This window comes from Crocodylus porosus, unplaced genomic scaffold (genome assembly GCF_001723895.1).
Source record: "Crocodylus porosus isolate Cpor-Errol unplaced genomic scaffold, CroPor_comp1, whole genome shotgun sequence".
NCBI classification, from domain to species: domain Eukaryota; kingdom Metazoa; phylum Chordata; order Crocodylia; family Crocodylidae; genus Crocodylus; species Crocodylus porosus.
Window position 1 is genome coordinate 574,574 of NW_017728951.1, and position 22,096 is coordinate 596,669.

Genomic DNA, 22,096 nt, shown 5'->3' on the forward strand with positions numbered 1-22,096 from the left:
GGTACCTCCCCCCTGAAAATGTCTATGCTTTCTGGCACCTGCCTCCTCCCATGGTACCTGCACACTCTAACACCTACTTTTCTACCTTCCCCCCACTCTGTCACCTATTTCCCCACCTGCCATTTACCCTCTGTCTGGGCTCTGGCTCTAGCTCCAGTTCCATTTAAGCCCAGGGAACAGATCATATGGTCACTCACAGTTGCAGCAGCCCTGGCCCTAGCCCCAGGTTGGGGCCAGAGCCGCCACTGTCACTGCTCGGTGGACAGGCAGAGGCCAGGCAGGGGCTAGAGAGAGTACGGACTACATGGCCCAGGCTGGAGCTTGAGGGTATGGATGGAAGTGAGGAAAGCAAGTGTTAACCCCAAGCAGGGGACAGAGTTGGACCTGCAGCAGCCGCCTGTCCCTCATACTTCAAGTCATACTTGAATCCAAGGCTTCCATCTCTCCTACCTCCCCACATTGAATAGGGAAAAATATTTCATCTTTGATTTGAGTAAATACAATATGCATAGTAGTGTATGAACTGTGATTCACAATCCAAAAAGGATTAGAAGGGAAGTTCTGGTAATCAGAATCAGGAGAATTCATACAACTTTACCAGAAAGATTATTTTAATGTTAAAAGCAAAATATAATCAGTTAATGGAACATACACAGATATAGATCTTAACTTTACCAGGATACCCATCATAACCACAACCTTTAAAGGAACTATATAATAAGTAGAAAGGAGAAAAAATATAGCTAAAGCAACCACAAAGGAAACATCATGTATAATATGACTTCATAAGTAATTAACATTAATTTCAAAATACAGAAGAAAGGTTTTATCTTCTACTTGAATAAAGAGCTAGTCACTTTGCTACCTAATTACTGGCTATTGCAAACAAGTTTTTCACTTAAGTCAGTGCTTCAGACTATACAGGCCAGACAAACAGGAAATCAAATATCAGATGAAATTCCCAAAGAAACATGGTATCCAAAACAAAACCTTAACTTATTTTACTGTGGCATGCAAAACATTTTCAGTCAAGTCTGACAAAGTTTCAGACTATTCAACACATCTCATAATGTTCTTAATGTATATCATTTCCTTACAGTAACCATAAAACAGAAGTAATTATATGAACTATGCTATAATCAATCCACCATCCCAAAGTCATCGATGGAAAAACGTTTGCCTGTATATTTCCTCATCTACACTGTAACTGACTGCAAAGAGGTTGTAGAAATGGAAACATGCCAATTACAACAGCAACAGTCTCCACACATGCACAAAATTCCAGTTTCCCATTGCTATTAATAGTTGTTCAATTATCTCCCTAATCTTGGTGGCTTCCTCTACTAAAAAGAAGGGTGGGGGAAAAAGGGAAGGGGGAAGGGAACATAGCATTATAGAGATAATTAGATCTATTTTGGTAGTTCTAAGACCTACAAAGAAAATAAATCAGGGCATGCTTAAAATAGTAAGTAAAGAACAGCTACAGAACTGTGTGCCTTCCAATTTTAAACTTAGCAGGGAAACTACAAAGCTACTTTTTGTACTCTGTTTTCTCTTCACCATCAATCTGCAGACTTAGTGCAAAAACATCTCTATATACAAACAGAGCTGTGATAGGTCAACTCCATTCTTGGCTTGTTTATTAGGCTATTCAACTTCAACAACATAAAAGCTGGCTGACAAACCGCAGCCTGTCACCTCCCTGCCTTTAAGGAGGGACAAAGGGTAAGATACAGTCATCAAAAAAGGCTGCGCTTCTTGTTTTTTCCTCCCAGCTCAGTTAAAAGCCTTCATCTGCTTCCCTGCAAAAAATTATCTTTGGTGAGAGAAGCCCTAGAGCTTGCAAATCCAAATCTTTTTGTGGAATCCCCACGGCCTATGGTCATTTGTGTGCAGAACAGAAGATGTCACTATTGCTTCTCTTGCATGGAAGAGTAATAAATAGGGTACCAGGACAGATTTCCAACAGGGTGAATTTTGTTGTTCGTGGGGTTGTCTTTTTTTTTTTTTAATTCTGTTATTTTTAAAAGGTTCTGGTGTTTTAACTGGAGAAGAATATTAACCAAACGGAGGACTTTTCCAAAAGCCCTGGACAACAGGATGCAGCCACCAATCAAATGATCCTAGAACAAAAGCTCAGAATTTGAGGATAGAGCATCATACTTGCAGCCTACTTTTCCAATAGCCCTGGCCACCTCTAAAATCTGGTGTTAACTAACAGCATATTCAGGAGGTTATACTGTTCTGAAATCCCCTTTAAAGCCAAGGTAGTAATGTAGAGGATCCTCCATATCTTCATCAGCTGGACTAAAGTACATGGATGTTGGTGTTCCTTGATTGTACTGAGTGTAAATTCATATTAAAGTTTAGCTCCCAGTCTTCAGTCCCAACAGTAGCTCCCAATCTCCCGCATTTGCACATTTCTCCAAGAGTCACAGTGGGAACTGTCTGCAGTTTCAGGGAATAAGGGGGAAGGCTGGTTTCTCAACAGAGTTAGTGCACTGATGTCAAGAAATCACTTGTTGCTTGGTATCGACTGTATTCATTCTAAGAAAGCATGTCTCACTGTAAATAGTGCAACAACTTTTAACACAAGGCAAGAGACACAAAAGTTAATTTTGCAACCTTCATGACTTCAGAGGACTGAAAATAAGTTGGACATGTAGTTGTATTCATTGTTATCTAAAAATCATCACTTCCGCTCATCTTTCTGTATCAACACATGCCTCCAAGAAAATGTCAAAATCTCCGAGAAACTACTCACGCTAGTTGAGAGTCCAGCTGTTGACTGAAACACTACTAACCTTCTCTCACTGCCTGATTTAAACTCAGAAATGAGGCTCTGCTTCAGATGTCATAATGAATGCTTTCAGACGTGGGGCCATCCTCACATCACACATTCAATGCTTCCTGAATCCTTTGGTTTAGAGAGTGAAAACAGACTGCTTACAGATGTTAAAAAGCCCCCTAAAATGGCACTTTACTTTAAACTTGGTGAGATCCTGTGTCAGGCCCAGCACATGCCTAGAAGAGGCAGAGTGTTAGCTGGACCAGGCTTGGCCCATATCTGTATAGATCAGGTGCTTTAGTGGGGCTTTTATCTAATAGCTGATTGAATCACTTTTAGATGAAGCCCCAGTGAAGCACCTGATCAATACAGATGTTGCAGAACCAGGTCTAATAAACACACTGCTTCTTCTGGTAAAGCATCTCCCCCCCTCCCCCCGCTTTTTTTTTTTTTTTTTTTGACTGTATGCAGCCATAAGGCATTTGAGCGATGCAACTACAGAACTTCCCAAAAACGAAAAGGATTTATGATTAAAGGGTCATAAAAGCCGTGTGCCTTGTTGCTTAATAATTTTTTAGTGTCCATTGTTTTTTCTCTAGGGGGGTTACTTTTAAAAACAATGCAGGTTAGCTTGGTACCAGCCTTTAGAGAAGTCTCCATCATGTCCTTGAAAAACTATTCCATGTATCAAAGAGGATGGAGGTGGGCTTTTCTCTTGGCCATAAAGGACAGGACTAGAAGCAATGTCCTTATGCTGCAATGCTGCGTCAAGTGTTGTAACGGGCTACCTAGGGAAGTCACAATCTCCATCCTTGTAAATTTTCACAAGCCGGTTTGGCAGACACTTGGCTAGGATGGTTGGTTGAGTCAAGGATGATTCTGCTTTGGGCAGGAAGTCAGACTATCTGACCTTGTGAGGTCCCTTCCAGCCTACTTTCCTATGATCCTATCACAGCCTCTGAAGTAACACTTACAAAATCAATCTGGCACCCCAGCATTTTGTGTTAGTCTTGAAGGAAAGACAATACAACCAAACATCATCTTCTCTGAACACATTTTACTGCACTCACAGTACATAAAGTCATTCAGTACACTTCTTTCTCCCTACAAACAAAAGAAAGGCAAGGCCAGAGTACCAAAGAAAGTAGATGCTCAGAAGACAAAGGGTTAATGCTGAAAACTGTGCTAGAGTACCAGAGCACTGGGGCAGATTTTGAGTGCTAGTGCCAAAGCATGCAGAAGAACTTTGACATTAATGGATCTAGAATCAGATAATTTTCACTGTGAAGAGCGCACGTGCAGGAGAGTGCAGGTACCAAAGTACACACATGAAGTGGAACACTACTTGGTAAAGAATGCTAGCACAAAGAGAAAATTGCTGACTAGGGACAGAAGTTACACATGAACAGGGTTAAGTGAGTGGAAACTGATTTAAACCTGTAACAGAATATAAGTTCAGTGCACATAATCTCATTTCAAAATGGCTGAAACCAGGTTGAGATAAACCTAGTTGAATGTAGTACCAGACTTAACTGATTTGGCTCAAGCTGGTTTATGCAATGTCTGTGCCAGACCCCTTCCTGGTTTAAGATAAACTAGAGTCCCACAGTATCCCAGCATGTTCGGCAGCCCGGGTTGGGCTGCGTTCTCTGCTTGGGCTTGCGGTTTGTACTCCTGGGAAACTGACAGGGGCTGCTGCCCCCATTGTGGTTCCTGCCCCCTCGCCATTCCAACAGCAGGGGCATGGTCAGAGGCCAGCCAGCATGGCCCCCTTAGGTGAGGGGCAGGGAGGGGGGTTATTTCGCCCATCCTTCCGGTGTCTTGTGGAAGGGGCAGGGAGGGAGCTTTTCCATCACTTGTCCTGCACAGGGAGCAATAGGCAGTGGCAACCAGAGCTGCCAGACTCCAGCTGTGGCTCTTTGGAGGCAGGGGGAGGGGGAATAACCCCCTTCCCTGTCCTCTCTGCCTCAGGGGGGCATACTGGCTAGTGTCTGACCATGCCCCCACCCCTGGCACTGCAACAGTGAGTGGGGTGCACCAGGAAAACTCTGGCTTGAGTCTATGCTGGTGGGACAGGGAGGGGGGCATTAAACCCCTTCCCACTTGAGGCTAGTGCCAGAGCTGGCCATGCCCCTGCTGCTGGAGCATCAAGTGGGGAAATGCTGCAGCAGCAAAGGGGAGGGGGAGCAGCAGGCAGACCTGGGCTCAGGTCTGTGCCAGTGGAACGGGGAGGGGGGAAATGATCATAGTGCAAAAAATGATGGTTGGAACATTTTAAGACAGCCTTTAACCTCGTACAATAATAAGGAATAGCCAGGAGTGTTACTGCTGCCCCTGAATGCACAAAAGCCTAAACACAGGGGTTGGAAGCATTTTCTGGCAGGAGGCCATAGGCAGGTGGACAATGGGACCCAGCCACCACCTCTACTTCTCCCTGCTGCTTACCTGTAGCGCAACGCAGTGTGGCAAAAGCCCCCTCTCTGGCAGATCCCCTGCTACCCAACTCTGACACAACATAGGCAGAAGTCGCCTTCTGCTGTAGTCCCTGCCACGTGATTTAAGTGTAGTCACAGACTCCTCCCTGCCTTGACCCCCTCCCCCACACTGGGGAGCCCAAGGCTATAGCATGGCACAGGGAGAGCCATAGATAGCTTCATTACAAAAACTAAGGGTCAGTGAGATACACGAAGAGGAATGTAACTTCAGAGAAAAATAATGCAGCTGTGCCATCTCTCATGATTTCATAGAAAGTCTTATAATTCACATTTTTCTTGATGAACCTTCTCTTCTGAAGCCTAATAACTTCATAAGAATTGCAACTTTCATTCAAGAGATACAAAACTTTCTCCCTCTTATATTTGCAGAATAAGCTTGAAATTATAAGTAACCTGCTGGTTAATAAATACTTGAATTATTATGTTATTTGTGGTACCTAACTACAGATTTTTGAGTGATAATACTAAAACTTGTTTAAAATGGCATGTCTCCAACAATATTTGGACATAAATATCAACTATTAAAATACCTCTAAAAAAAATCCATGTAAGGAAAACCAATACACTGTCCCTAGTCATCAAGTCTGTCCTTATACAAGATTATTCCTTATACTGTGTTTTGTTTATTTCAGTTCTAAACAACACAGATAAGGTGCATTACTTTCTCTGAGATATATTCTTGAGTCTATTCAACATTAAGCATTTGTTGATATTGTACAGTTAGGTTTTGTTTCATTGTATCTTCTTATTGTCCTGGAAATGATATATTAGTAGCTAGCCCACTGGTAGACAAATTACATAGTATCTGTAGCTACAATTTAGATTAACATTAAAATTAAATACGTATTTTATGTTTGAAATGTTATTATATTGTTTGTATTTTATAAAAATTAAGATAAATCAATGCATTTTTCTTTATTTTTAGTTTAAATAGAAACAGATTAGACAAAATAAGATTTCTGTGCAACTCTCAAACCACTCAACCCTATAGCATGTCAACCGAAAAATTATATTGTCAAGAATATCACTAAAGAGAAAAGTGAAAGCTATATTATTTTGTAGCTTTTTGCACTTGGACAAGCAGTATAGCGAAATATAGATCAGATCTTTCCAGGCATTTCATTTTTAGTACTTTATTTGTAAGATAGGCAAAAGTATTTAATAATTAAATATGTGATCACAAAACTGAAATGTTCCCATTAATTTTTTAGTACTCCTGTGCCTACCATATTTTCAGGACAATTGCATATTGTAAGTACTTAATAAGTTAGACAGTTTGACATTAAAGTTAGTAAATTTTTATTTACTGGAATTTAAAACTGTTTTTTTCCTACAAAACCAAAATGAAATGTGATTTCATTATGGTGTTTTTTGTGAAAACCGGAAAGATGGAGTGAAAAGAAACATTAGAATATATTATAAAAACCTATCAAAATAACATTTGGTCTCAATGGGCAATACTTTCTAGAAATACAAGATAACGAGACTACCAATTATTCCTATTTTTCTGTAGATAATATTTTCACTGCTTGCAGAAGAACTTTAGCTGCCAAAGATTAAGCAATGTGTTGACACAACCATATATGCAAATTGAATTCCTCAGAAGGGTGGAAAAAATTGTGGTTTTGTGGTTTCTCTGGGTTTCAAGTTTAAGAAGAAGTGTTAAAAATGCATTCTAAAGACATTTTCCAGTACTGTTGATTAAATTAATCTGGCTATGTATTCCAAAGCAACTAAACATTTAAGATTAAAAACAAAAAAAATACTGTGCATCTTGAATTAGAAGGGGCAGTGCCTAAATATCTCAATTAGGTAAGGGCCCAATTTGTTAGGCGCTAAATAATCCCATAGTAAAATGACACATCCCATCCCTAAGAGCTTTTATAAATTTTCATACTACATCTCATTACAATTGCAATACACTCTAAACAACAAATCCCAGTAAACAAAGAAAGGTGCAAAAGTTCAAACTACTAAACTGCACTATTTTTGAGAATGCTGTCAGCTGTCTTGCTGGTTCACTGCTATATCAGTGATAAGAAGAGATAAAACATTTTTATGCAACTTTTTTTCTTTTCTTTTTTCCTTTCTTTTTTGTTTTTGCTGGGAAGAGAAGAGGAAGATCCACCCAAAGCCCCAGTGGTTAAGAGAATCATTTTGGATGTAGGAAGCCCAGCATAAAAGTCCTGGCTCCTAATCAGATAAAACAATCTTGAACTTGGGATTTCCAACAGTGAGTTGCTTAAGCACGCAGCTATAAAATCACTCTGTTTCCCCCCACCCCCAATTCTTTCACTTGTTAAAGATGTTCTATTTTGTATAAACAAACATTAATTTGACCAGAAAGTGAATGAGACTGGCTAAAAGCCAGGGGTTAGGACACCCTTGTGGGATGTGGGAGAGCTAGGTTCAAGCTGCTGCTGTAGAGTATGGTCTATTCTAGGATCACACTTGTTTTTCCGGGGGGGGCGGGCGGAAGCAAAAATAGAAATCTGTTTTGTCTCAGTACAGGATGAGAACCATTTTTGCGATGGGAAGATTATTTCCCATGCAGTTTTAGAGATAAGTAAATGAATGTTGAGAATTTTAGACAAATATACACAAATAAATAACTTGTAAAATAAATAAATAAACATATCATGCTTATATTTGTGTCTCTATAGCAACACTTCAGACCCAGATTTTCTGAGAGCAAAAAAAATCCATTATTAGAAGGATTTGAGGGCATTTTTCATAAGGTTTATTTTGTTTAAACAGCCATGTGGTGTTTTATGCAAATAATTATTGTAATACTAAATCCCAAATGGCACAGCAAGCAAATCCAACCTTTTAGGAGCCTAGTATACTGCTCCAGGATTGAAGACCTCGCTATTTTTCACTTTATATTATTTTAAAGTATCTAACGTGAAAAAAGAATGCTAGAAACATCAAGTATTACAGTAACAACTCTTCTGTTACATTAGTAGACTCACTACCTGTTTAACTCTCTTTCAGCTGCAAGATGAACAAAAAATGTTGATCCCCCGAAAGCTACTGAAGGTTCACAATGAGATTAATACAACAGATTGTTATGCAACAGAAAATCCATCATCATGTTGAATTTCCTATTTATTTTTCTCTGAATAGCTCCTAAATTATGCCTGTGGCCCCTAGTTTCCCCACTAGCATGTTTTAAGGCCACAGATCATTAAATCTTTAAAAATGATCAAACTGAGGCCTTGATTAAATTATTCAGCTTTCCACATTTTGCCAGCACTTCAGAAGGAAAGTTTGAGATAATAAGCAGGCTGTTTGAAATACCATCAGCATATTAAAAAGATGACACCTGTGTGTTGTATCAGATGGCATTCTTTGTCTTGCTCATTCGCTCTTATGAAAATGACAAGCAAAATGTGGCCTTATTAAGAGTCTTCTTAGAGGAAGTATATGGATTGCTTTTTCTTCCTTTCAAGTCAATATGGAAATGAGCCATCTTTAATGCAAATATTCTGAATTGAGCAAGTAGTCATTAATGCAATAATTTTGTTGTTGTTTTTTTTTAAATAGGAAAAGAATTTAACCAGATACAAATTACAACACTGACTCTTTCCAAAAAAATTGTGATTGAAAACACTATATTTTGAAGTACCCACATGGCTGGCCTGGTCACATAGGCATAGAACATACCGCCAGATATTAAGGACTTCTGATTTCTGTTTTCAAACAAAACTTGTGGATTGGCCAAGATCTTTACGTGACAGCCACTGCTGCTAACCACAGACCAGATTACTCCCTTCTATGGAGCAAGGTGCTGAAGAAACTGCTTGCTAAAATGACTCAGTTTTTTAATGCTGGGCTCTATTTCAGTCTTCCATAATCACACAAGAGAAAAAAAAACCAGTGGATTTGCCTTCTAAATCCTGCAAATCACATGGAATTGGCTGAAAATTGAGGCTATCCCATTGAGAGGATGTGTGCTCCAAGCCACCTCCGGAGCCTCCCCATGACAAAACAGTTCCATCACTTTTGACAACCATCACCACCTTATTGTAGAATTTGAATAGTATAGTGGGACTATCATATAAAACTACTGTATTTACCTGAATCCAAGATGTGATCACATGGGGGGGAAGGACAAAGCAAGTACCTTATTTTGGACTTGTGTACCAGCCTAGGGCAAGAGGCAGCTAAACTAATCTTTGGCCTCAGGCTCGGGGCTGAAGCCGGTGTTGAGCCGCTGCCTGCCCTAGGCCAGGCTGTCTCATTTGGTGTAGGAGGGGGAGGGGGGACACAACTGGGGGAACATGGGGGAGACTCTAGGGAGGAACGGGGGAAAACAGGGGGACTTGTACATGTGGCTCAAGGGGAGTGCAGGGGAAACCATGCAGCCTGCCCCACCAGCTGCACCTCCCCCTAACCCTACATTCTGCTCTGGCTCCAGTCCCTGCAGCCCTCAACCAGCTTGTCTGGGATCTGCTGTCGCTTCCTCCTGGCCAGGATGGTTTGGGGCCATCTCTGACAGTCGCAGAACCGGAGCAGAACTGCAGCTGAAGGTAAGCAGTAGGGATGTGAAAGGTTAAACGTTTAAATGAGTAGATTTATATCAGTAATGCATCACTGGTTAACGTTTAGCTCAGGGTGCAATGCAGCAGGGAAGGGAAGTGGTGTAGTGCCTCAGGAACAGAAAGGCAGCAGGGCAGGCAGGAAGGAGGGAGGGAGGCTGAGGAGGAGAGTCAAGGAGGGGGACTAGTACCCATAGCCTGTGAGGTTAAGGAAAACAGCAGGTAGCCTAATGATTCATCAGTTAAGCAACAGCTGTTTGTTCACAGGTGCTCCCTCCCTCCCGGCAGCTGCACCAGGCTGGGAAATCTCCTCGCCTGCTGCTGCTGTGGCTTCAAATGAGCAGTGTTGTCTGGCCGGGCTTGCCCCACCTCTCCTCCCCGCGCCCCCAAAGGCCCTGAGGAAGGGTTCTCAGAAGCAGCCAGGTCCAAGCTGGCATGTTATCGGTTAACTGTTTAACTGGTATAATTAGAGGGGGTTAAACAGATAATTTTAAAACAATATTTACATCCCTAGTAAGCGGTGGGGGGGAAGGGGAAGACAGGTGGCAGGGATCAGGTATAGACACATGGGGGCAAGAGGGAAAGGTGAAGGCTACGAGGGAGGGAGCAGGGACTAGAGAAGCTGGTACAGGCATGGCAGGAAAAGGAAACAAGCAGGTACATGGCAGAGGGCAAGCACTTGGGGGGCAAACAGAAGGGGGAACAGGCAGCAGGGGGTATGTGGTAGGAGGAAAGCAAGGAGGTCAAGGAATAGGGGAGCAAGGACAGGGATCTGGTCCATGACCTCCCACTGCTGCTTTCCCTGCCACAGAAGCGTGGGGGAGAAATTTAAGATGACCTTTCACTAATTAGATTTGATACATGGAATACTATAACATTTATAATTTTCCATTTATAGAACCTAATTAGTGGTGGTTGTTTTAAATTCAAAGTCATCCTGGGTTCAGGTAAATGGTATATTGGGTTCAGGTAACATCTAGATGTTAGTTAACTGTAAGGCCACATCCCTATTCCCTTCTGACCTGCTCCCCTACCCAATGATTGTTCTCTGTACCCTTGCATAAGGGAGAGAGGAAAAATAGAAGCCTTTGGGAGTTATTTAAGCATATGCAAATTAATAATTACTATATTAAATTACATTAGATCTATGCTAAAATAATTTGTCATAGGAAATAAATACATGGTAAGTTTCCTGCATTTTAAAAATTGTTTCTGCAGTGCTCTGGGACAAATATGCACTATGGATGGCGGGAGAGCAGTGGATGTGATATACCTTAACTTTAGCAAGCCTTGACTCTGTCTCCCATGACACCCTCATTAACAAGCTAAGGAAATATGGACTAGATGAAAGTACTGTAACATGGATGCATAACTAGTCTGATACTGTTCAATATCTTTATTAATGATTGGACAATGAGACTGAGTTCGTGCTTAGCAAAGTTGAGGATTACATCCACGTTGGGTGAAACTGTAGTTAGCTGGAGGGCAGGGTAAATAAATCAGAATGATCTGGATAGACTGGAGAACTGGTTTACAATCAATCAGATGAGATTCAACAAGAACAAAGTTCTGCCCTCGGGATGGAATAATTACATGCAAAAATAAAGACTGGAGAATGATTGGCTAGGCTGCGGTACAGCAGAGAAGGACCCGGGGGTTACAGTACAACATAAAGCTAAACATGAGCCAATAGCATGCTCTTGTTTGGAGAGAGTCCAGCACAGAGCAACAAAAACTATTACAGTCCTGGAAGGCAAGACTTATAAGAAAAGGCTGAAAGAACTAGGGTTATTCAGCCAAGAGAACAGAAGACTGGGTGGGCGGGGAGGGGGTTCATAACAGTCTTCAGAACAATCTAAGATGCGGTGGGCAAAATGCAGCCCACGGGCCAGATGTGATCCACCAGGCCATTCTATCCGGCCTATGGGGCCCCTAAAAAAATTTAGAAAATTAATATTTGTCTGCCCAGGGCTGCCTGTCATGTGGCCCTCGATGGCTTGCCAAAGTTCAGTATGTGGCCCTCCATCCAAAATAATCGCCCGCCCCGGATCTAGGATGGAACGATCCCATGCACCAGTACAGGCTGGGGGCTGACTGACCGGGCAGCAGCTCTGCAGAAAAGGACCTGGGGGTTACAGTGGAGAATCATATGACTATTAGCCAACAGTACACCCTTGATGCCAAGAAGGCTAAACAGCATACTGGGCTGCACTGGCAGATGTGCTGCCAGCAGGTCAAGGGAAGTGATTATTCCTCTCTAGTCAGCACTTGTAAGGCCACATCTGGAGTACTGTGTTCAGCTTTTACTCTCCCCTCCCTCCCCCCTACCACTACAGAAAGGATGTGGACAAATTGGAGAAAGTCCAGCAGAGGATGACAAAAAATGATGAGGGGGCTGGAGGACATGACTTATAAAGAAAGACTGAGGGAAGTGGGCTTATTTAGTTTAGAGAAGAGGAAACTGAGGGGAGATTCAATAGCAGCCTTCAACAACCTAAAGCGGGGTTTGAAAGAGAATGGAGATAAAATGTTCTCAATGGTGGCAGATGACAAAACAAGGAGCAATGGTCTCAAGTTGCAGCAAGGGAAGTTTAGATTAGATATTAGAAAGAATTTTCTCACTAGGAGAAAAAGAAATTTAGGTTGGAGATTAGGAGGAACTTTCTACCCATGAGGGTAGTCAAGTACTGGAACAGACTCAAGAAGCTGTGGAATCGCCATCCCAAGAACAGGCTGGACAAGCTAGAATGGTTTAGTCAGAAATGATCATGCCTTGAGCAGGAGCCTGGACTAGATGACCTTGTGACATCTCTTCCTCTCCTACTTTCCTATAACTCTACTCCAACTCAAATAATCATAATATGGGAAGCTTTCCTAGTCCAGTGAATCCAACTCATAGAAAGTACATTTCCAAAGACAACTACAAGGTTTAGCACCTTAACTTGCCACAGGTAAAGCAAGGGGACAAGGGTGGTTAGTATCCTACTGCTAGAAGGGTTTGTTAAAATATGGTCAAGAAATAAAACAGAGAGAGCCACATCCCCCTCGACAGAGGAAGGCAAAAAAACCCCCCATAGTCCGTTCCAATCTGACCATTTGGTAAAATTCTTTCCTAATTCCTAATGTGGTGATCTGTCTGAACCTGAGCAGAGGGGAAAGACCATTTAGCCAGAAACCTCTGGACTGTGGTCCCAGCAGGAACACTGGCACAACCCAGTCAAAATCCCCAACACTGACTGCAACCAACACTTAGTGTTTCCGAGGAAGTTGGGGAAAAAACCCCCCAAAAAACCAAACCTTTCCACCTGTGACAACAGGAAAGGGGGAAAAAACCCTTCCTAGCTGCAAGCAACCAGTAAACATGGAAAATACTAAACACTTTCCATTTAGGTCTGCAGTTAGGGATAGTAAGCATAACTCCACATATCACACCCTCTTGGTGGACAGCCTGAACTCCCCTTTCTGCATCTCCTCCATAATCTTATCTCAGCTCCTTCAATCTTCTTTCATAACTAAGCCAGCTGTGAAGCTCTGCTTCATGCTCCTGCCAGCAAGAATGGTCATCTCCAGCTGGGGTGGGACCTTTTTTCTATTGTTAAGGAAAGATAGCTTTGAAATTTTGGCCCTCACAAAATCTGTAAACTTCAAAGGGGAGAGAAGCTAAAAAGTCAGACAACCTGTAGACAATCTGTTCTTTCATGCTAAAATTATAAGTCTTCATTGGCCAATACAAGTGTAAACCTACACCTGTATCCAATATTTTAGAGATTTTTTTCTTTCCATGCTAATAAAATCCCCCCTCGCAAAGCTTGAAGACAATATTTTTGCACTGAGCTAATGCCAAAAGAAATTATTTTGTAATACAGGGTTTTTCAACCTTTTTTAAGGAGTGTACCCCTTCTGGCAGAGTGGGGGAGGGGCGGCAGCCAGATGCAGAGTGGGGGAGAGTTGTGGGCGGCGGCGGTGGCAGCATGGGGTGGTGGATGGCAGCCACCGCTGCTATGTGCAAACTCCCCCTCCCCACCACATCCAGCTAGCCAGGTGGTGCCCGTGCAGCCCACAGAGGGGGGTTGCTGCCTTCCCCCACCACCTCCCCTAGCTCCTGGGAGGTGGCGGCGGCACTGGGTGGTGGCACTCCATCCCCGCCTGCCCATGCATATCTCCTAGCCCCTTTCCGCATACCCGCAGTTGACAACCCCTGTTGTAATACGTTGTAATGTTTATTTAGAGTGTGGTAACTGAGCCTTGATAAGAGTAAATACTACAGACTTTTGTACACATTTGTTGGAAACTTAGGAAGATTCATAATTATTTTATGCATGTTAGCAGAGATAAACACCTGAGCTTGGGATTTGCCTCAGCAAAAACATGCCTCCCTACACTCATCACAAAATAGCTAAGATCAGTTTAGCTATCAATTTGGCAAAACAAGCAATCTTTGCCTAAAAATGATGAACTAAAGAAATATACATTTTAGAATTTTATGGAGTATTTTCTTACCATACCTGGTAAAATTCCCGAAGCCAGTTCTTCTGTAAATTTTCGGGCTGAAAAACAAAATATGAAAAGTAATCAGTGAGGTATAGTGCAATTGAAAAGAAAAAAAAAAAAAAAAAAAATCAGGTTCTCATCGTTTCCTTTAATATATTCAAACAGAGAGTTTCCTTTCATACTAAAAGAGAAAACAAATTATCCTCTCACTCAGAACTACCCTTTCAGTTTCATACCCTGCCTTGTCAAATTCACACCCATAAAATAGACAAGGTGAAAGAAACATTGGCCGTTCTGTGTCAATACAATAAAAATACCCAAAAGCCATTTCATTTTATTTAGCGTATGAAGTTTTAGCCTGTTGTTTCAGCCATCTTATATAGGTTTGAGGTGAAGTGACCCTGTCCAGTCTGAAAATGGTTGAAAACTGCCCAATAATGGCATGGCCAGTTACATCCTGCTTGACTGACTGACTGACTGACAAGACTGGTTGACTTTGCATGTGTGCGCATGTGTGTCAGTGCTAAAAACGGAACTCAGCATATTAGTCTCTTGAATTAGAAGCCATGATCACAAATATTTAGAGTTTAGGTTATGACAATTTATGTGAAGTTTGTTGGGGATGGAGGGGTTGAAGCATAGAAGTTTATAAATTATATTAGTGCAGATTGAGTTCTCTCATTGGTATTTCCAGTTTCTATGTCTGCTTTCTGTTGTCATGCATAAAAAAGTTAACTGGTTGACTACAGTCAGTCAACTATTTCATGTATGACACCATAAAGCAGACATAGAAACTGGAAATATTGAGAAAACTCAATCTGCACTAATATACTTCCTAAATTTGTATGTTTCAAAAAACTTCACATGAATTGTCATAACCTAAAATCTAAACATGTGTTATCATAGCTTCAAATTCAAGAGCTTGACAAGCTGAGGAGTTATTTTTTAGGAACTCTCACACGTGCCCCACAGAATAAGTACTGACTTTCTGTGTTAAAGTTTATTGGAACTCCTGCCAAGGATAAACTTGTAAAAGGTAAACAGTCTCAAAAAGTAAAAAGATTTGTAGACTGTGACCGGTTTTCAGATTGAAAGCTTTTCTTTTTTTTTTTTTTTTTTGTTAATTTTGCTTCTTATTTTAAGAACTACAAAGATCTAAGAAACAGTAAGATACTGCTAGAAACAGAAAGAAAAAAAGGAAATGAGAATTTCTAGATTATCCTTTAAATCTAATCGCTTTCAGAAACATGTAGTCTCTAGACTTGACTATGTATACAGTTAACCAATCCTCACAGATGTACAGCTACCTGTGTCCTGTATCCAGACTGGCTTTGACCAGGGATATTTCTTGCACTACTCTACATTCTGGCAAACAAAGCAAATGATCCCTGATCATTTTATTAGTAACAAGTGACAACATATGGCATGCAGCATACAGATTAGTGAAATGAAAACCCAAGACTACAGTATGTGCTTTATGCTTTGAGAGGAATAATACAAACATTATAGTGTTTTTTTTTTAAAATAAAAAGGCACTATATTTAAGTCCTGCTACGTTCGATCACAAAACAGGTTTTCAAACAGCTAAATAAAGTTATCGTATTGTTCCAATTATAAGTCAAGCCTGCACACAAAAACAATGTCATACTTTCAAGTTCAACTTTAGAGAAAATACAGCCTTTTCCTGACTAAGTTGACAACCACAGATAAAGATCCTAGCCTGCCATTCCTCTTATAAAATCCCACTACAAAGAAAAATCAGTAAGGAGAAGGCCCACAGGCTTTAAAAGCACTAAAATATTTTTTAAAACTGCACTGAAAATGTTCTGACTAGGTATTTTTAAAGCATGAACAAATACTTTATAGCTGGTCTAAAGCTAGGATTATTTTTAGTAGTTGTATGGAAAAAAAACCCCTTGCATATGCTTTCAGATGATTGTTAATAACATTTTTTATTTTAAAAAAATGGGGGAAAAACATTTCCAGAATCTGGAAAAACTTCAGCCAGCAGTCATAAACGTTTACTGACCCTTTTTGTGGGCTTTTGTTAAGCTGAAAAGTAAAAACTTGAGAACTCCAAAATCAGAAGCTAAGTATGATTACTCTATAAATGACATATTGATATTAGTGCATATTGCCTACTAACAGCCATCACAGTGGATAAGGCAAGCACATCCCATATTTTTTTGCATACCACACATCTCCAAATTAAAAAAAAAACAAAACCAAAAAAAAACACACCTGTTTGGGAAGGGAGAATGATGGAAAAAAGATTTTTCCAGAGTCATGGTCTAGTCCTGACCACAGGCAGAGTATATTCTGTACTGTCAACAAAAGCTAATGTCAAGTTTCTCACAGTACTAAGCTGCTACCAATTCAGCAGTGGCTGTGAAAGGGTTAATGCTGTAGCTCTAATCCTGAATAGTGAACTCTGCCCCTCCCTCCCCATGACCTGCAGGAAGAGAATCACAACAGCCATTGCACCACATCTCCATGCTTCTCTACTTAAGACATGCACACCAATTTTGGACAGCTATGTTTGGGGGGAAAAGGTACATGTGGTATGTGAGTAAATATGGTAGTACTAAATTATGTACCAAGCCCATTGATTATAAAATGAAAATCTATCTATCTGTTTATAGATTGATATCTATGCATCTATATATATCTACATATAGAAGAAGTTGGATTTTCCTATTCGAGAGGTAAATTGAAATGAAACCCTGAACAAACAGGTTTATAAAAAAGCCCATCTTAAGGAAGCAGAAGACCCATTTGAAAGCTCTTGTATATTTAAATATAGATCAGAGTAATTTTTCAGCCATTTTAAACATAATGTGGTGACTATTTAAATCCCTAGCATAAATGAATGAGTAGCTCCTACAACGTCAGCATGGAGATTCAATGTGCTCTGCAAGTCCCTGAAAGTGCAAGATCATCACAATTAAGACAGTATTGTGTTTCCTGCCTAGGTATACTGAAGGAATAAACTTTGTAGGAGCTTACGAGTTTTTAAGTAGAAAGACTGATTTTTAAGCCAAACACTGGTTTTATTTGGGATCACTCTCAGCTGCCGTCTCAACTACAAAGACAACTTTAACAATATTAAAAAAACCAAAAAAACCAGGAACTGCTAGGGGGCACAAATGCAATGCCATCATGTAGTTTAACAATATTATTGCAGAATATTGTGATGTTCTAGAAAGGGCCAGTCCTAGGGACTAAGAGCCAGACCACTACCTGCCTGATGTAGTACTGAAGATAAAAGGAACATAAAACCTGATCCTATTCTATCATTATGGCTAGAGACAGACATTACACAAACTGGTTTAGGTGATCAGAAATTGGTTTAAACCTGTAACAGAATAGATGTTCACTGAACATAAGCCAGTTGGAAAATGGCTGAAATTGGTTTGAGATAAACCTGGGTGAATTTAATATCAGACTCAACTGATTTCGTTCAAACCGGTTTATGCAATGCCTGTCTCAAACAGCCCTTCCTGGTTCAAGTTAAACCAGACTCCCCTAGCATCTCAGCATGTTCTCTAGGCTGGGTGGGGCTCTCTGCTTCACAGCAGAGCTGGTCCCTCGCCTCTGCTCCCTGGCTGGAGCTCTGGCAGAGACTTCAAGCATCTGCCTGGCTTTCTCCTGCTCCTCCCCCACTTCACAACTCCCTGCTGATCAGAGATTCCCCTTCCCTCTAGCTTACACAGGCCTCTCAGCATTTGCTAGCATACTACATGCTGGCTACAGTCAGTGCTGTAACAGACAGGACAAAGGCAGACAGGACTGCACCACTCAGGGCTCTTTGGAACTAGTCAACAGGTAATGTCCCTCCATCCTTCTTTGGAAGGAGTTAAGAACAGCTTGAACTAATGAGAGATCCTTTTGTTTTGCTGATATGGTGATAAATGCTCCCTGCTTTGTAACCAAATGCTAGATGTGCATTGATACATTGATCCGATATTGGATCAGCACAAACATAAAGAAAATTTACTGCACCAGAAATCAGCATGATGTGGCTGATAATTTGGCCGATAAATGCCCATGCATGCACTCAGCTGCAGCACAGCACATACGCAGCAAGGAGCACAGCCTGGCAGCGTGGAAAGCTGCGTGCAGCTGGTCTGTTGTGGTGGAAGGGGAGAGGGAAAGGAAGGGGCATGGGGGGGGGCAGATCAAGGCCCCTGTGGTAAGGGAGGGAGTGGGGCTGTATTGGCTTGGTATTGGCCGATATGCCTCCTTAAAAATCAGCTATCGATATCGGGCCCCCAAACTCTCTGTGGGTTCACCCTTACTAAATGCTATGCATGTAAATGCTGGCTGGTTCCTTTGCTGACAAGCAAGTGGCGGGGGACAGACCCCTCCCTAAATCAGAGCATTCTGCTGAGGTCTAGCCACTTCTGCCTCAGCTCAGCACTGTGGAAGGGAAGGCAGGGCCGTACTAGCACTCCCTAGCTTCTAGCTTGAGCCACTGCAGGTATGTGCCTGCATTTTTTCAGTCCAGAGGGGATGTCTGTACAGTTACAAACTGATTCATCCTAGGCAGGTTAAACTAACCTGCAAGAATTGAATCAATTCAGGCTCAGGCTTTTTGAATGTCACTCCCTAGCCTAGAAGCCTAAATGTATTTAGGCTTCTAAGCTGGAACCTACTCTACCCTTCTCAAGTCCCTTAACATCCATCAATACATTTACTTATATAAAAGTGCTGCCATCTTAGCCTTCAGATTAAGTCACAAAACAACAGCAAGAAGAAGGACCCAGGGACTAAGCAAAGTAGAATACAATCTCACTTAAGTGCATAACTGGTAGAGTAGGATTTGGCTCAATGGAAGGCTGTTCTCATCACAAAAACCTCCAACGGGGATTTCCACACTACAGACTGGCAGCTGAGTGGTTAAAGGGACCATGATGAACACCTCAACTTTATTTTCATATGTTGCTTTTTTCCCCTCCAAATGGTTAGAATATTTTTCTTTGTCTTACGGACTTTTATACATATACATGGGTATACTTTTAATCTCTTATTTACATTTAAAAATAGTGTGTGTGGCGGGGGGGGGAATAAATAAAATCAATGCTTTAATAAAATCACACCCCAGGAAGGAAAGAGGGAGTTTTAAACCCAGGCATGGCATGTAGATCACATTTCAGGGTAGGTGAAAAGTCATACACCATAAACACTCATGGATTTCCAGTACCTTGTAAAGTGAGATCTAGACCAGAAACTGAATTAGGACATCCTTCTTTTCCAAATGATGTTAGATTAAACCCAAATCAAATTCCAAACTCCTTCCCTCATACAGCTGAAGTCTAAAAGTAAAAGAACCTGAACAAGCATACAGTTCTTAAAACATACTTAGGTGATCAAACTTAGATTATCTTGACTTAGACAAAAGATGTAAATGAATTCCAGAAAAAATGACACTGCACTGAGACCTCAGCCTCAGATATAGACCCTTCCTTCAGCAGTTATATACGCTTTCAATTTAGCATCTTGTTTTGCAGTCTTAGAAAGATAAGGGTCAAAAGCTGCAAATACCAACGCCAAAGATTAATCACACCCTCATTCAGATTAGTCATGCCTTTTTGATGTTAAATGCATGCAATTCTATGCAAGATACTAACTACAAGCAGCTTGCAGTAGTTAAATGAAAACCACTGATCTCAAACCCTTATCTCAAAAAAGGGAAAATAAAAAACACTTATTTTGTTTGTCCACTTAAACTTGGAAGTGATATAAAATTCTTTCATTTGCAATTGACTAAAGAATAATGTTATATTTTCAATATAAATTTCTAGTAAAATCAAATACTAAAACAAAAAGCTATATTATACTTCAGGAGCAAAGAGAAGCTGACAAAACTGCTTCAAGTTGCTCCTACAACTATATACCACATGTGATAGTCATCATATATCAGCCTCCTTTTATAAAAAGAAAAAACCTGTAGGCGTTTTATTAGTAGCGATTCTCAACCAGGGTGCCAGGGAACCTTGGTGTACCACCAGATCCGCTGAAAAGTGCCAGGAGCCTCAAGGTGTGAGGAGGTAAGCAGATAAGCCAGGTTTAGGCTTGCCCCTGACTGAGCAATCCCACACCCCCACTGCCCAGCCCATATGCAAGGAGGTAAGCACTGTAATATATAAATTATTTATTTTTAAATTGGGAACCACCCAATTCACAAAAGGTATGGAGGGGTTCCTCAAATCCCCAGAAGGTCAAGAACCACTATATTAGTAACACCACAAATCAAAATTGAATTTATTTTCAAGTCAAATTACTCTCTCTCCAGTTTTACCACATATTTTCATATACTCATTCTCAGCCAATAAGAACAACTTTTCAAATCCATGCCCTTGAGGATGAATGCATTTTAAAGATGCAATTAATGATTTAAAGAGTAAACAATTAAAACAAAACACTGTGATCATCTGGTCTACTTTCTTACATAACAGATCACAAGGTACACATTAATGTAATAATACTCACTGATTAAAACATAATACACTCCAACATTGGTTTAAAAATTTTCAATGTCGAAGAATCCAGCACAATTCTTAGTAAACTAGTAATGAAATAAACAGGAAGGAACAAGTATACTGTTCTCATAGGCCACTTTGTTACCATGCTTTAGGCCTTCTCCCTAACTAACTCCTACCACTTTGTTTTAAGCACTGCTTTCTAGAAGCTGCTATTCTAACTGTACATGAGGCAAGAATGCCAGATCAACTCTTTCCTATAGTGCTGTTACTTCAGGTATGCTCCAATGCTCAAATCAGGGCTCCTACTGCCATTCTGAAAGATGGAAGTAGCCTGGGTCTTCCATTACCCATGTACAAATTCAAGAAAAAATTTACCAGCCGTCATCCCAAAATTTTTTCAGCAGAGGACAGCAGGAAGACCATATACTTAAGCAGGGAAGAAGAGTTAGAAGTTGAACCACAGCTGAGCACTGAGCCAACCAAAGGCCTAACTGATGGATTAAACCTATTTAAAAGGGAATTTGAAATGATTGAGACATGTTAGAAGTGAGAGCTGGATAATTAATTTTTATTTGAACCTTGCTCCATCTTTAATTCATTGGAACAGATGGTCATAGGTGAGAAATCTTCCAGAACGTTCCCGAGAAGCTTTTGGTATTGCTTTAGAGCTTCCAGATTAAATTCCCTTCAGCGTTCCCAAGGAAAATGATGAAGGCTGATGGGAATGAGAACAAGTCATGGTAAAATCAACTCCATCAACAATGGAGGCTGCTAGCATCTTGTCTGCTCAAGGTATCTTGACACTGAATCTACTCTGACCATATTCACAAATACCCCAACTACAGCCAAGGGGGTTATTGCTCTTTATTTTGTGTTTGCACCCATTTTTGTTGTTCATAAATCCTCGCCTTGTCTTCTGTCTTCTCAGCTCCTGTAACTATGTTCTTTTGCCCTTCTTCCTACCTGGTCAACCATTGCTTTAGTATTGCCTATACTGATTCTTTATCTTCCCTTCTTGCTAGTAGCAATGCAATCTGTCCTCTCTCTTCTCTATATGTATTCTGGATGCCCCCAGCCATTTTTCATTTCTCCATCTTCAGGTGGCAAATACCCTAATAGATTTCTCCACTTCAAATTTCTCTCAGACTTCAATATTAAGTTTTTGAAAGACCTGAGATAGTGAATGATCTTTCTTCCAAACTCTTCTTCCTCCCTTATCTATATATATTTTTTTTAATGACTTCTGGCAGAAAGGAAATAGAATGTAATATGGACCTTTTGCCTGTTCTCCCTCAC

General features: G+C 40.8%; 1 protein-coding gene across 1 annotated transcript in view; it reads right to left on the reverse strand.

Annotated features, from left to right (window-relative positions):
* The window catches only part of INPP5A (inositol polyphosphate-5-phosphatase A), a 441,277-nt gene that overhangs the window by 313,233 nt on the left and 105,948 nt on the right, over window positions 1-22,096 (reverse strand). Inside the window, exon 2 of the mRNA XM_019555884.1 lies at window positions 14,330-14,371. Within this exon, the coding sequence (XP_019411429.1) occupies window positions 14,330-14,371 (42 nt within the window). The remainder of the gene's footprint in view (window positions 1-14,329; window positions 14,372-22,096) is intronic.